A 15,644-nucleotide genomic window follows, 5' to 3' on the forward strand; every position below is an offset into this window, starting at 1 on the left:
TGGACCTACCTGTTTCTGTTTTCTACCTCCAGTGCTGAATTACAGAGACATGCCTGGCTTTTACATGGGTGCTGGGGGTCTAATTCAGGTCCTCATGCTTGTTCCATACTGTGAGCCAGGCTGGAAATTATCCAGAGGCCCTGACGATGAGATGCAGGCATCTTTCCCCTCACCTAGACAGTTATGCTGCGTTAGGCTAGCTATGGACCTATCTGGTGTTATATTCCGGGAAGTAGAAGTTGGCGTTTCCCTTCTACGTATGTGCTCAGACATTCCAAACGCTGAGACGGGAAATACTCTGTATGCTGTCCTAGAGTGTGCTTTGCTAAAAAGGAATTCGAGATGGCCTGAGCTCTTTGTAATTCTGGGTCTGGTGTTCTTTCCCAACTTATTTTCTGTTTCCCCATTTTAGGCGTATAAGAAGAGCTGTCTGTGCCTTTAATAAACTCGCTGGCTTGGGTCTTCAGCCTTTGCAGGCCTGCTGTCCCTAGGTTTTGACTGTTTCCTTTCATTATCTCCTCCCCACGATGCCCCCACAGCCCTGTAGGGAACCCTGATTCTGCTGGTCAGAGTCAAGGGGCAGCAGAGCAGGGACAAGAGTAAAGGAGTGCATATTGACAAGGTAGGTACAGCTCTTAAGTTTCAGATTTAGACTAAGGATGCCTGGCCTGAAGGAAGAGGCAGGACAGTCAGGAGTAAAACTTGGTGCACAAAGATTCTAAGGAAAACTCGATTCTTTTCCCCAAAGGCTTTACTCTCTGCCTCATTCTCTATTATGTCATGTGTCGCTGAAACACTTAGAAAACAATTTTTGCATTGCTTTTGTGTAAAAGATAAAAATAACAAATCATGAAATAGGGATAAAAGGCCCCGAGGACTCGGAAGCTGATTCAGTTCTTGAATTACGTTCACTTTATGAGGTATGAGGATGAAGGGAAGTCTCTTTTTTTGACGATACAGTCATAAAATCACACAAAATGGCTCCAACCTGCTTGGTTGAGTCAAGTGCCCCTCCTCTTTTATCCTACAAGGGATTGCTAGATCCCCAGTTAAAGCCTTCTGCCTTTCATTTATGGAAGCTGGGCGAGCCTGGGCCCCTAATAAGGTATTTTGGCCAGAACAGCGGCTTGTGTTTCTGGATTAACAGCGGCACTGCAGCAGGGCTTTTCTCCTCAGGGTAAGAGCAGAAGCACAGCTGAAGCAGACACAGGGGATTGGGCCAGGACAAAAGTCCCTGCCCGGTTGGGGTGGGGGCTGTAGTTCCAGCAGGTGGGCATGGGAGGCTGACTCAAACATCTCACAGGACAAAGGTCTAAGGTATTTCTCACCTTCAAGTCTGTCCCCATGGCTGTCCTTCATTTCTACACATCTGAGTTTTACCAGCTCAAACGTCTAAACCTAACTTCCGTACTGTCCCTTGAGTGGAGCTGAGCTAATGATGGGCCTCCTATCAGAGCAGCAACTATTGTGGAATTGTCCTGTGTGTTTAAGCCCAGGGGAGACTCCGGAATGGGGGATTTGGTCCTCTTCTGTCAGATTCAAGCTTTTTTTCTTGGTATCAGTCCCCTGCTCTGTAACAGGAAAAAGAACAAATGTGCCTGGATCTAAAAGGTAAAAGCTAGCCCCGTGACTCTGTGACAGGCAGCTGTTGGCACCAGGGCCCATCCGGGAATGGGACTGATGACTTTTCTTGGGGACTAGAGAAGTTGTTGCCCTTTTCCCCTCACCCCACCCCACCCCTGTCCCCTCCAGTCCCTCATCTCCTCTGCACTCTTGAGAGAAACCTCGCCTATGACTCCAACCACTCCAGCAGCCATCTATGGGCTCTGCCTCTTGAGCTGAGGAAACATTCATTTTGTAACTTAATATTTTGTTTTAAATTTGAAAGATTTTTTTCGTTTGTTTGTTTTCCAGACATGGTTTCCCTGTCCTGGAACTAGCTCTTGTAGACCAGGCTGGTCTCGAACTCACAAAGATCCACCTGCCTCTGCCTCTGCCTCCCAAGGGCCGTGATTAAAGAAACTGTTACTCACCTATGCCCGGAAAATTTGACAGGTTTTAAGGTATGCTCTGATGGACTCAATGCTATTGCCGCTTGGTGTCTCCAAGCCCATTTTCCTCTGAGATAAATGTTCTTTCCCCCTCAGTACTCACACGTTGGCTTCTGCGTTTCCAAATCTAATATGCTGAAAGATCTCCATGTTGTTTCCCTATCACAATGGCAAGCATAAAAATATAATCCTGCCGGGCGTTGGTGGCACACGCCTTTAATCCCGGCACTCGGGAGGCAGAGGCAGGCGAATTTCTGTGAGTTCGAGGTCAGCCTGGTCTACAGATTGAGTTCCAGGACAGCCTCTAAAACAATACAGAGAAACCCTGTCTTGAAAAACAACAACAACAACAACAACAACAACAAACAAACGAACAAAAAAAAATATATATATATATAATCCTTACAAAAATGTCCAAAATAGTGCTTTATTAAAATGCCTTACGTATGGTTAAGTATACCTAGTCCGTCTAAATATGATTATGGTTTGTTTCTTTGCATCATGTACTTAGCAGTGTTGTAAATTTGGCACTCCTGTTAACCTGCCCTGGCCGCCAAAGCGGTGGCGGCAGTTGGAGGTGCAGCTTAAGTCATCATCAGCCTGACCCGCTAGTTCTGGGTATAGAGTTGCTTAGCAACAGGTGCCCGCTTGAAGGCCCTGGCCACCGCAGATGTTCTCTTTGTCTTGTTGCTTTTCTTGCTCCATCTTGCTCATTCTGTCTCCCTCTGTCTCTGTCTGCCTGTCTCACGACCGCACTTGTAGACTGCCTTTCTCTCTCTGCCCCCGCCTCTCTCGCATCAGACCTGTGGCTCATGGCCTCAGTGGCTCAACTTGGCTGGCCTGCAAAGGTATCTTTTCCACCTCTCTATCGTTACTAGTACCAACCAGACTTCTAAGTAAATGCTCATGTAAAGTAAAAGTAGTTAAGCTGGCCTAACTTCATTTTGTTCATAGTAAAACAAGAATTTAAAAATGCGCCCGGCAGTGGTGGCACACGCCTTTAATCCCAGTGCTTGGGAGGCAGAGGCAGTGAATCTCTGGGAGTTTGTGGCCAGCCTGGTCTACAGAGGGAGTTCCAGGACAGCCAAAACTACGCAGAGAAACCCGTCTCCAGGAAAAACAAACAACAAAACAAAATAAAAACGTAATAAGTGATGATACTGGAAAATGGTCTTGAATTGGCCTTTAAAATAATTAACATGATTTTTTAATTAAAAAAATTAAACTGCTTTAGGAACAAAACACACATAATCATACAATTCAGGTCAACGGTATCCTTGATCCTTATCCCAATAGCAGGGAATATGGTCCCTATTACTCAAATAGGAACAACTTATGTTTGCGCCTTTAAACGTGTTTTATATATACATAAGTGCATACAGAAACACAAACATTTTCCAGATTTTAAGGATTTTTTTGGCCTTTATGGCCTCTTTAAAAGGAAACATCCTGTCATCTGAGGTAAGGAACTGGTGTCTGTATGCACCCAGCTGTGCCAGCCTAAAGCAGTGGCAGCAGGACTTGTTAGATATCTCTACTCCTTTACACAAGAGAGACGAATAGGCCATTCCAGCCATTTTATATAAAGGGCAAAGAGAGAGAGAGAGACCTATCTAAACTATAAAATGTCCTCATGCTGAATAAAGATTTTTCAGTGTGACTGCTTCTGGGTCATCCTGACTCCCAACAGCCTCCCCTTATCAATTCTCTGTAAATAAGCCCCATAAATTGGTTCCCCAGGATGAGCTTTAAAATTGAACTTTGACTTGCTACTGGGACTAATACAGAGGGGACAGACAGTAGGCCTCTCCCACAAGAAAATTAATCTTACAACAGATAATAAATTATTTGTTAATGCTATTTATATCATAATATTAAAAAATAAAAATGTTATAATGATTTATATATAAAGGATAAAAATTGTTTTAATAAAAATTTATATAAAAATTAAAGTGTATAGATTTTAATAGAGAAATCCTACCTCAAAAAACAAAACAAAGACTGAAAAAAGTTACATGTTATAAAGGTCCAAATAATTTTTATAAAATACAAAATACATAAAGGATGATATTTAAAAATAATATGCATGATCTCAAAATCTCTAAGGTCAAAAACCAACAATTACAAAAATAATTCCTAAAATGTACATCAAAATAAGGTTTATTTAAAAACATCTGACTATTAAAATATTACACAATAGTTAAACAGAATAGACTGGTGGAACTGAAAAAAGATTCTTCATAAAAAGTAAAATAAACTGGGCGGTGGTGGCGCACGCTTTTAATCCCAGCACTTGGGAGGCAGACGCAGGCAGATCTCTGTGAGTTCGAGGCCAGCCTGGTCTACAGATCGAATTCCAGGACAGCCTCCAAAGCCACGGAGAAACCCTATCTCGAAAAACCAAAAAAAAAAAAAAAAAAGTAAAATAAGAGGGTAGCCTGCCTTCCTTTATCCTCAAACACCACATAACCTTTCTTTCTTTGTTTTTTTTTTTTTTTTTTTGAGACACAGTTTCTCTGTGTAGCCTCAGCTGTCCTGGAACTCTCTCTGTAGACCAGGTTGGCCTTGAACTCACAGAATCTGCTTGCCGCTGCCTCCCTAGTGCTGGGATTAAAGGTGTTCCCCACCAACTTGGTTCACATAACCCTCTTGATCATGCTTTTCTAAATCTTTAAAGAACAGATCATTTGGAAACAGATGCAGACCCACAGCCAAACATTAGGCAGAGCTCGGAAATCCTACAGAAGAGGAGATAAGATTGCAGGAACCAGAGGGGTCAAGGACACCACAAGAAAACCCAGGAATGAACTAACCTGGATTCACAGGGGTTCAGAGATGGAGTTGACACCTGGAAGTCTGTATGGGAGTGACCTAGGCCCTCTCCATATATGTGTAGCTTGGGCATCTTGTGGGATTCCTAACAGTGGGGGCAGGGACTGTCTCTGACTCTTACTGGCTTTTGGGACCCTACTCCTCATACTGGGTCACCTTGCCCAGCCTTAATTCGAGGAGAGGTGCTTAGTCTTAAGGCAGGCAACTTGATATGCCATATTTTGTTGATATCCATGGGAGAGACCTGCCCTTTCCTGAACAGAAAGAGGAGGAGTGGATTAACGGGTGGGAACAGAGGGGTGGGATGGAGGGAGAGATTGAGAGGAGGGAGGGGAAACTGTGGCCAGGGCATAAAAAACAAACAAACAAATCAGACCATCAAGGGTGAGCAGCAGGCAAGTGTCTAGGCAGATGCCAAGGGGAAAGAAAACTGCAGAGACCAGCTTACTTGTGGCAGGTTCTGGACAGAACACCCAGTTCTAATAGAGGGGGGAGGATGGGTTTGTGTTTTCTCCATAGATAGCTGATGGGCCACGGTGGGTTCCCCCAGCCAAAAAAATAAATAAATAAAAGAGGTGCCACCTGTTCCAGCTCAGCCTGTAGATGAGAAGAGAGCTCTGAGAGACCACCAGACAACCTGTGAAAGGACCACTGCAAACTTAGTTAGGCTCAGACGAAATTGCTTATAGTCAGGGGAATCACCATAGTTAAGAAAAGTAAAAAACCTGAACCCCCCCTCACATTCCTTATCCTAGCCATCAGCACTATTACTGCCCCAATGATGGAGTGGGAGGTACTGAACCTGTATTACTGATCCCCCAATAGCTCATCCAATAAAGTGAAAGGATCTATCCACCCATCTGGATTTTTACTAATGATTCAGCATTCTTTGCCAACTCTGATACCTCTCATGGGATCTCTCACATGGCTTGATATAATGGGTTTTTCTTCTTTTACATTCCTGGTCCTCCCGGCTGAGAGCCTGTCCAGATTCCTGATATAGCTGGTCTGGGTTAGTGAAGCAAGCACTTGTCTTATGGAGTCTTCTCCCTAATCCGTTTTCATTTTCATGGCACTAATGTCTTTGTTTCTTAAACTTTTATCTGAATTTATTAACACAAAAATTTCAAATAAGAAACCTCGAATTTCTCCTTCTATACCGCCCATATTTACTTCACCCTACTTCAAGAAAGGCAAATTGTATTGTATGTTTTTGTTTGTTTGTTTCAGTTTTTGTTTTGTTTTTGAGACAGGGTTTCTCTGTGACTTTGGAGGTTGTTTTAGAACTCCCTCTGTAGACCAGGCTGGTCTCAAACTCACAGAGATCTGCCTGCCTCTGCCTCCCAAGTGCTGGGATTGTTTCAGTTTTGTTGTTTTGTTTGTTTGACTTAACACAATACGCACTGTGGGTCACAGTCCTATGGTGCTAGGATAGGTAACAATCAAAAGTTCTAGAAATGAGGTGATTTCTTGGTTTATGCATTTCTATGGGCTCTTCTCTAATATTTCTGAGGCTAGGCAAAAGAGTATATGCAAAGGATGTCAGCCTGGCCTCCCTTTATCTCTCCATCTTCTGACTTGGTCTTGTAACCATGAGGAGCCTAGGTGCATGAGTACAGTAAAGAAAATCCTCTTAATTGTTTTTGTAGGGCATAATACTTAAATTCCAGAACAAGCACAGGACAAGTAACCCAGAGTTGGTTACCTTTTGGACTTTTGAAAAAGTTTATTAGGTAGGCCTGATGATGATACCACATTATCTATGAAGAAAATCCTATAATTTTGGAAACACAAGGCAAGGTCAAAACATGTAAAAGTCCCTAACATCACACAGACTCTGCCTCATCATTTTATTACTCTTACCTCACAGATTCCTCTCTTCCCCAAGCTTATGTTAGATGCTGGACATGCTTTACATATTCATAAGGTAACATACTAAATCATGCTCAGTTTATCATGGCTTTTTTTTGCAGTATATGTCCTTGCATACATTTTTGATCAGCCAGGTCTATTCATCATACTGTAGTCAATGAGAACATTTGTGTGAAATGCTCTCCATAGCCTCACACTAACCAGAACCCCTAATTTGTACGACGGCGAGTTGTGATATGTGAAGCACCTTAACAATCCCAGCATCCTTATTTTAAAGGTTTCCTATTCCTGGTACTCAGTGACTTTTAATACATAGGGCCCTATTTATCTGTTCCTATATAGAATTTATGATTAGTTTTCCTTGACCATTCCTCTGTCTAGACCAGGACTCCATAGAGCAACTTAGAGGTTAATTTCTTTTCCTCTTTTGCACATTTATCTAAAATAAAATAATATCATTTAACTCCTCTCATTGTGTAAGCCCGGGGTGGAGACAGCATGCTTTTTATCTGTACACCCAGGAACAGAGTAAAGCATCCTGGACCACCTGACTGAAAGAGGGATCAAAGTATTATGGGTCTGGAGTCACTCTGACATTCTCCATAAGCATACATTTTTTAAGGGGGGGGGTTGAGACAGGGTTTCTCTGTGGCTTTGGAGACTGTCCTGGAACTAGCTCTTGTAGACCAGGCTGGTCTCAAACTCACAGATATTCGCCTGCTTCTGCCTCCTGAGTACTGGGACTAAAGGCGTGTACTACCACTGCCTGACAATTTGAATAAGAAGAGGCTTTTTATTTAGGTATTGGCATCCAATGTGGAATCAGGACTACACCTGGGAGTGCTCCCAAGACACAGCCCCTAGCCACATCAGCCCAAGGCTTATAAAGGCAAAACCCACAAGATTACATAATGTATTCGGGCTATATGTAGCCAGGGTCTAATTTTAATATAGATGCCTTATAGCTGCCCTAGTCATCTTTATGAGCAGAGTAAGCAAATTTGATTACAAAAGCAGAAATAGTAATTAGTCTTATGACCCACCATCTTGCTTAGAACAGCAAATTTTACAAGATCAGTTAATTTCAGAACAGTCTTTACTGTCTAGGAAGAAAGGGAAGTGGGCTGGTATGGTACAGAGGCAGTTTTTGCTCTTTGGTCTCTCTAGTATAAGCCTAAACTTTAGAAGTAATGTTAACCATCACAAAAGAAAGAGTTTCAACCTTCTGTGGGAAAAATTCTGTATACCCTCAGTTTTAATTGCTATATCCTAAAATGGATATTCTGTAAAAAGTTACTATATAGCTTATTTGTTTTCCTCTGTTAAAAAGGGGGTGTTATCAGGAAAAACTCACACTGGGAGGATTTTGTTCCAGAAGATAACAGGCTTGTGAACTATCATAAAGGATAAATAATGAGAAATAAAGCCAGGCATTAGTGACACATGCCTTTAATCCAAGCACTCGGAATGCAGAGGCAGGCAGACCTCTGTGAATTCAAGGCCAGCCTGGTCTACAGAGTGAGTTCCAGGACAGCCTCCAAAGCAACACAGAAAAATCCTGTCTCAAAAAAAATAAATAAATAAAATAAAAAATAAAAAAGATACCAGCCGGGCGTTTGTGGCACACACCTTTAGTCCCCGCACTTGGGAGGCAGGCAGATCTCTGTGAGTTCGAGCCACAGAGAAACTCTGTCTCGAAAAACCAAAGGAAATAAATATATAAATATAAAAAATAAAAAAATAGTAATAAAGAAACCCTGGAAAAATGCTAATCCTGTTGCAAATTGGAACTTCTCTTTCTCTACTACCTTTTGGTCCACATCTCAATAATCTTACAAAAAGAATCAAACATCAAGATCAAAAAGATTAGGCTCATTATCAATTTAATGAAAAGATTGTTCAGGACATAGCCTTTATAGTGTGGGGCCATTTTATCATTAGGAAACACCAATAACATTAAGTTAAAACTTTCAGCTGGTATTTCAATCATTTTGCAGATACCATTTTGAGAAAAAAAATAATTTCCTTAGGCCAAGTAAGTTTCATATTTTAAAGAAACTACCATACAGTATGCACAAACGACATCTTTCTCACCTTTCCACGGCTCTCACTTTCTGAACGCTACCAGAGCACACAAGCCAAGCCATTCACATTCATGAAGCGGGAAAGCTGCTCTTTGACTTTTCAAAAAAGAACTGATGTACAAAGCTCAGCGAGATATGAGCTCTGAAAGTCGATTATTATTATTATTTTGATTTTTTTGAGACAGGGTTTCTCTGTATTGTTTTGGAGGCTGTCCTGGAACTCGCTCTGTAGACCAGGCTGGCCTCCTGCCTCTGTCTCCCAAGTCATGTGTTCACCAATGCCCAGCTTGAAAGTTGATTACTTAGCCAAACTGCAAACAAACCAGACATATCGAGTAACTGGAGGGAGTTTTTTAAGTGTAGGAGGCTTTTTTTTTTTTTTTTTTTTTTTTTTACAGGGGTTTCTCTGCGGCTTTGGTGGCTGTCCTGGAACTCGCACTGTAGACCAGGCTGGGCTGGAACTCAGAGATCTGCCTGCCTCTGTCTCCCGAGTGCGAGGATTAAATAAAGGTGTGCACCACTACAGCCCAGGGTAGGAGACTTTTTTTTTTAACCTATTGCAAAGTCCCAAATCCAGGACGAAGTCGAATCCCTCCCTGTTCCTTGGAAGCTGGCCGCTTGCTTCCAGTGGCCTGGGGAAAAAATACAAGACAAAACCCTGTAACAACCCACCCCAGCCACGCCCACGCCAACTGAAGCTGGCGCAAGCGCAGCGTGGTCCGGAGGCTGGGTGGTAAGGTCTATCTTCAAGTCCTCCAGAGAACTCCATGCTCCTCGCAAGGCTTCATGGGTAGCCGCTCTCGGCCGGGGCCTCCATTTTGCTGCCGGCGGCAGACACGACACGACACACGCTCCCGAGGGTCCCCGCCGTCGCCCGCCATGGGTCGTCGCCCGGCTCGCTGTTACCGGTACTGTAAGAACAAGCCGTACCCCAAGTCGCGCTTCTGCCGAGGGGTGCCCGACGCGAAGATCCGCATCTTCGACCTGGGTCGGAAGAAGGCGAAGGTGGACGAGTTCCCGCTGTGCGGCCACATGGTGTCGGACGAGTATGAGCAGCTGTCGTCCGAGGCCCTGGAGGCGGCGCGCATCTGCGCCAACAAGTACATGGTCAAGAGCTGCGGCAAGGACGGCTTCCACATCCGCGTGCGCCTGCACCCCTTCCACGTCATCCGCATCAACAAGATGCTGTCGTGCGCCGGCGCCGACCGCCTGCAGACCGGCATGCGCGGCGCCTTCGGGAAGCCGCAGGGCACCGTGGCCAGGGTGCACATCGGCCAGGTCATCATGTCCATCCGCACCAAGCTGCAGAACAAGGAGCACGTGGTCGAGGCCCTGCGCCGAGCCAAGTTCAAGTTCCCCGGCCGCCAGAAGATCCACATCTCCAAGAAGTGGGGCTTCACCAAGTTCAACGCCGACGAGTTCGAAGACAAGGTGGCCGCCAGGCGCCTCATCCCCGATGGCTGCGGCGTCAAGTACATCCCCGAACGCGGCCCCCTGGGCAAGTGGCGGGCCCTGCATTCCTGAGGGCCTCGGCGCCGCACACGAAGCACTCGGTACGCGGTTGTGTTTTGAAGATGTTGATCGTTCCGTTCGTAGTGTGTAGGACGTTAGTTTGCGTATTGTAGGGCATGGCAACAGAAGGCACCTGCTGTGGTTGAGGGACAAGAATTGGATTTCTGGAGAACACGTTTGCCATCTTGAGCCAACCAACTTTAAATTTTTGGACTACGCCACAGTGTGACAAAAACCATTTTGTTCAGTATGACAAACATTTTGTCTAGTGAAGGCAGAAACGGTACTGTTGATACCTTGGATTAAGAGAACAAGAGGACTTTGAAGATGTGTGAAAAATCCTCGTCTATGGAAAACGACGTGAAAATTATATCTCATGTGTATGTACCCTCTTTAAAACTAGCCTGTTTCTAAATTCGATTGCTCTGCTCTAAAATCGTCAACATTACTTTTAGAATTACCTGTAGCCTCAGGTTATCAATCGTAGAACAATTGGGTATACTGAAAAAAGGTTTCCTAGACAAGCCTTACATTGTCCTGCACTCAGGAGACAAAGATCCAATCTTTTCTTCATCACAGAAAGGTTATAGGTGACAACAGAGTTCATATTGCTTGTATTTGGGTCCCGGTAGTATCAACAAAGAGGAGAAGATGACCGTAAATCAGCAGGCTGCTCTGAGGGGTCTGGGAAAGCCTTTGTAATCTGTTGCTGTTTGCCCTGTATCAGAGTTACATTGGTCATAAGGGCGGTTTCTATTTTAGAAACGATATAACCCGAAATTACTGGGTTTATACTGTTTATGTTGTTCTTAGTGTACCTGTTCTTTGACTTAGAATTTGTGAATCTTAATCCTGGAAACATAATCTTCAGTTTTCCTCTACTAATGATCCAATTTTAAGGCAAGGTAGTTAAAGGAAGCAGGGAAAGGATGCATTGCTCGTTGTTTTGCAGTTGTATAAATTCTTCCCCTATCAAAAGTTACTGCATCTGACTTGTCCTTGTCTGTCAGTTACTTGCGTGTTTGGTATTTTAATAAACACAATAGTCATGTTAAAGAGTGTTCTCGATAAATAACAATGTGAATTCAGAAAGGCTCTCCAACATAACAGGTGTTTCACTTAATGCTCTGAGAACTCTTGACACTGTCTAGGGAATTACTTCATGTGCAGTTAATAAAAGTAAACGTTACCAGATATTTTGACTCGTGTTGCAGTCCTTAATTTTGACAAACTGTCTCAAAACAAAAATTGCCTTAGAAATTCGAAAGGCTACAAGCAATCAAACCCTTGCTTAACTATATACTTCTCTAGCCATAAAATTTTTGGGTCTTTGCTGTTCACCCTCTATATTTCAAAACTCTCAAACTTCATGCCAGCTCACCCTAAGGAATGGGCTCCAACCAGCTAACATACTAGGTTTGTATTGTGGGCATTGTTGGAGCCCGTGGTGGGATGCCATGCTTAAGCAGTCAGGCCCTGCCCCAACCTGTTGTACCAGACTGTTGACTCCTCACCAGAGCCCTAACATGTGAGAAGGAGTGGGCTGGGAGTGGATTAGGAGGTGAAGGGGGGTGGGAGGAGGTGGGGGGGTGGGAGGGAGAACTGTGGTTAGAATATAAAACTAAAAAATGGGGAAAAAAACCCTCTCAAACATGTTAAAAAGAATCTTGAGAATTGGAGCTCTGTCTTCAATAAATGTATAAGGAGACATTTGCAGATAATCAGATTAAAAAAAGTTTTTTTGTTTGGTTTTGCTCTCAATTTTTGTTTTGTTTTGTTTTTTGAGACAGGGTTTCTCTGTATTGTTTTGGAGGCTGTCCTGGAACTCACTCTGTAGACCAGGCTGGCCTCGAACTCACAGAGATCCGCCTGCCTCTGCCTCCCGAGTGCTGGGATTAAAGGCATGTGCCACCAATGCCTGGCTTTGTTCTCAATTTTTGTAGTAATATTTATACAGATGTGTGGAAATAGGACCATCGGTATAGCTTAGTGATAGTGCAGGATGTGCAAAGCTTTGTCTGGATTTGTTCCCCAGTATCATAAAGGAAGTCTAAAATAATGGTAGTTATGAAAACAAAAGATTTTACATCAGGTTAAAAACTGGTAGGTGTGAAAAGGTTTAGGGGAGAGGACTTCGTGCACATACAGGTAGGTGCATGTATGTGTACTACATATATATCCACATATATATTAAGACAAGAAGTCTGCCTAGGGTATTCCACCTTAGTTTTTCTTTTTGGGGGGTGGGGTGGGGTGGTTTGGAGGCGGTTTCTGTGTGGCTGCATTGGGTGAGCTAGCCCAGGCAGTGCTGGAGAGCTCGCCTGGGTAGTGAAGATGAGTGAAAGCTGTTGAGCTGACCAAGCTAGAAACCATCCAGACCCAGACACAGGACTGTGAGTTTGTCTACCCCAACATTCACCTCATCTGTGAACTGCTAGCCATATGTGAAGAGGACAAACTTACAGATGGAAAATGGCAGGGTCTCCATGACACAGGACAACAGGAAAGCCAAGAGAGCCCATTATAGATGGTGTAGCAGAAACCAGAGGCCTTGAGCCAGACCAATGACTCATGGCAATGAACACTTAACAAGTAAAGATGAATGGACTAAGGGTAAATAAACTGTGTGACTCAACAGGCCACACTACAGCTTCCATGACAAGAGTTTCTTTTTTTTAATTTTTGCTTTTGATTTTTGTATCTTTTTGTTTTTTGTTTGGTGTTTCTTTTTAAATTTGCTTTTGATTTAGTGGGGAAGGTTGCAAGAGCAGAGGGCAGATGGGAAGAGATGGGGAGGTAAGTGGGATTGGATACATGATGTGAAATCCACAAAGAGTAAAAGTAAAACTGAAAAATACATTGAATGGAAAATTTAATTTAGAAACTATATTTATACATTTGTATTGATGCACAACTGCAACAAAATAGTTATTTACTATTTGAAACACACACAGACACACACACACACACACACACACATATATATATAAACTAAATTCAAGAAAACTTTACCCAATAAAACATTTTTATTTAGGTGACTGAGTCTCCAGATTTTGTGGAAAACAGAATAAGAAAGACAGAAAAATCAGTGGGACTATACACTATTTAAGAAAAATCCATTTTAAGGTGATCATTTTATAATTCACTTTTTACTATATCAAGAGAATGGAATTATATTAATCATATTTAGCCTGAAATGTTCATTTTAAAATTCTCTACCATGAACTGTTTGTAGTTAACACTGGTAGATATTTTATACTCTATTACCACCCCTGACATGATTCAAGCAGGGCTTTCTGGTTCTTAGAATGCCACTGCTGACCTAAGGATTGAGTGTAAAGACATCATTTAGTACCAGTCATGCCTGCCTTAACCATTATAAATCACTGAATTTATACATAAAATCCTTGTACATGGGGGGCTGTCTTAGGGTTTCTATTGCTGTAAAGAGACAACACGACCACAGCAGCTCTTATAAAGGAAAAACATTTAATTGGGTGGCTTATAGTCTCACAGGTTTAGTCCAAAATCACCATAGTGGGACATGGCCCCACGCAGGCAGACATGGTGCTGGCTGAGGAGCCGAGAGTGCAGAAGGAGCCACATCTTGATCCAAGGCAGCAGGAAAAGACTGTCCACTGGGTGTGGCTTGAGCATATGTGAGACCTCAAAGCCAACCCCCACAGTGACACACTTCCTCCAAGAAGGTCACACCTACTCCTAGGCCACACCTCCTAATAGTGCCAGTCCCTATGGGCAAAGCATTCAAACACTTGAGCCTATGGGGGCATCCCTATAGAAACCACCACAGCATTGAAGAGATGGTTCAGTGGTTGAGAGTTCTTCCTTATTTTACAGAGGACTCGAGTTCAGTTTCCAGTACCCATATCCAACAACTCCCAACTACAATACCAGTTCCATATCTGACAGGCTTTTCTACCCCCAACCCCCTCCAGGGTTTCTCTGTGTAGCTTTGGAGCCTATCCTGACACTGGCTCTGTAGATCAGCCTGGGCTTGAATTTACAGAGATCGCCTGCCTCTGCCTCTGCAGTGCTGGGATTAAAGGTGTGTGCCACCACCGCCTGGCCCTGACAGGCTTGTCTGGCCTTTGTGGGCACCTGCATACACCTTGCATATCCACATGCATTCCTATAATTGAAAGAATAACTCTTTATAATATTTTTAAAGCAAATAGTATATAAAGTAATGAGTGTGGTCAAAAGTTAAACCTCCAACTGTAAATTAAAAATTGTCCCATTTAGTACCGGGTGGTGGTGGTGCACGCCTTTAATTCCAGCACTCGGGAGGCAGAGGCAGGTGGATCTCTGTGAGTTCGAGGCCGGGCTGGTCTGACAGCCTCGAAAGCAATATAGAGAAACCCTGTCTCGTTAAAAAAAAAAAAAATTGTCCCATTTAATAGGTGATAGGAAAGAAATCTGGTGTACATGGGTGAACTGGGTTTAGGACACCAGGTTGTTATTTTAGGATTGTATGAGATACTGCATTTAAGAAATTAAGAGCAGAGTGATGATGTACTGGTTGAGAGTTTGTGGTGCTCTTTCTGAGGACCTGAGTTTATTCCAAGCAGCTCACAGCCTCCCGTAATTGCCAACTCCACAGAATCTTCCCTCTAGCCTCTGAAGGCACACTCGTGTACACATACCTGCACTTATAGATATTATTAAAAATAAAATAAACCTTAAAAAATAAATAAACCTGAAGGTCTTAAAAAGATGGTCGAGAGAGCTTGATTCTCTTCCTGAGGATTGAGGTTTGGTTTCCAGCACCCACAATCATCTGTAACTTTAGTCCTAGGCAATATGACACTCTGTTCCAATCTCCATGGACACCAGGCACATACATGGTGCACATGCGTACATGCAGATGAAACACTCATAAAATAAAATAAATCTAAAAACATTTTTAAAAGTAACACCATGATTCCATATCCTTGAGTGTATGAGCAGCACAAATTTTAGTCAGTTCACTGGTAAATTAGAAATTAAAACAAATTAAAAATAAAAATAAAAAAGAAGATGAAGTTGGAGGACTTTGAGGGTGAGGAGTGAATTGGTGAGGACTTGAGGGAAGGGATGAAGATGAAGGTGATCAAAATATTTTGTGTGCATATAAAAATAATAAACCTTTTAAAAGTTAATAAAATGTGTTTAAGGAGAATTTATTTTTTACCCAATAAGCCAAATACCAATGTTTTTATAGCTAAGTTGTCAACTAGAGGGAAGACATAGCTAGATGATGGTATCATTCATAAATAATAGTAATGGTGGGGTG

General features: G+C 42.9%; 1 protein-coding gene across 1 annotated transcript; it reads left to right on the forward strand.

The window, feature by feature from the left end:
- Nucleotides 1-9,610: 9,610 nt before the first annotated feature.
- Nucleotides 9,611-11,545, forward strand: Rpl10l (ribosomal protein L10 like). The gene has a single exon (XM_005088652.3). The coding sequence runs from the start codon at nucleotides 9,626-9,628 to the stop codon at nucleotides 10,361-10,363; it is 738 nt and encodes a 245-aa protein (XP_005088709.2). The 5' UTR covers nucleotides 9,611-9,625; the 3' UTR covers nucleotides 10,364-11,545.
- Nucleotides 11,546-15,644: the final 4,099 nt, after the last annotated feature.

The sequence above is a fragment of the Mesocricetus auratus genome, unplaced genomic scaffold, assembly GCF_017639785.1.
Source record: "Mesocricetus auratus isolate SY011 unplaced genomic scaffold, BCM_Maur_2.0 Super-Scaffold_15014, whole genome shotgun sequence".
NCBI classification, from domain to species: domain Eukaryota; kingdom Metazoa; phylum Chordata; class Mammalia; order Rodentia; family Cricetidae; genus Mesocricetus; species Mesocricetus auratus.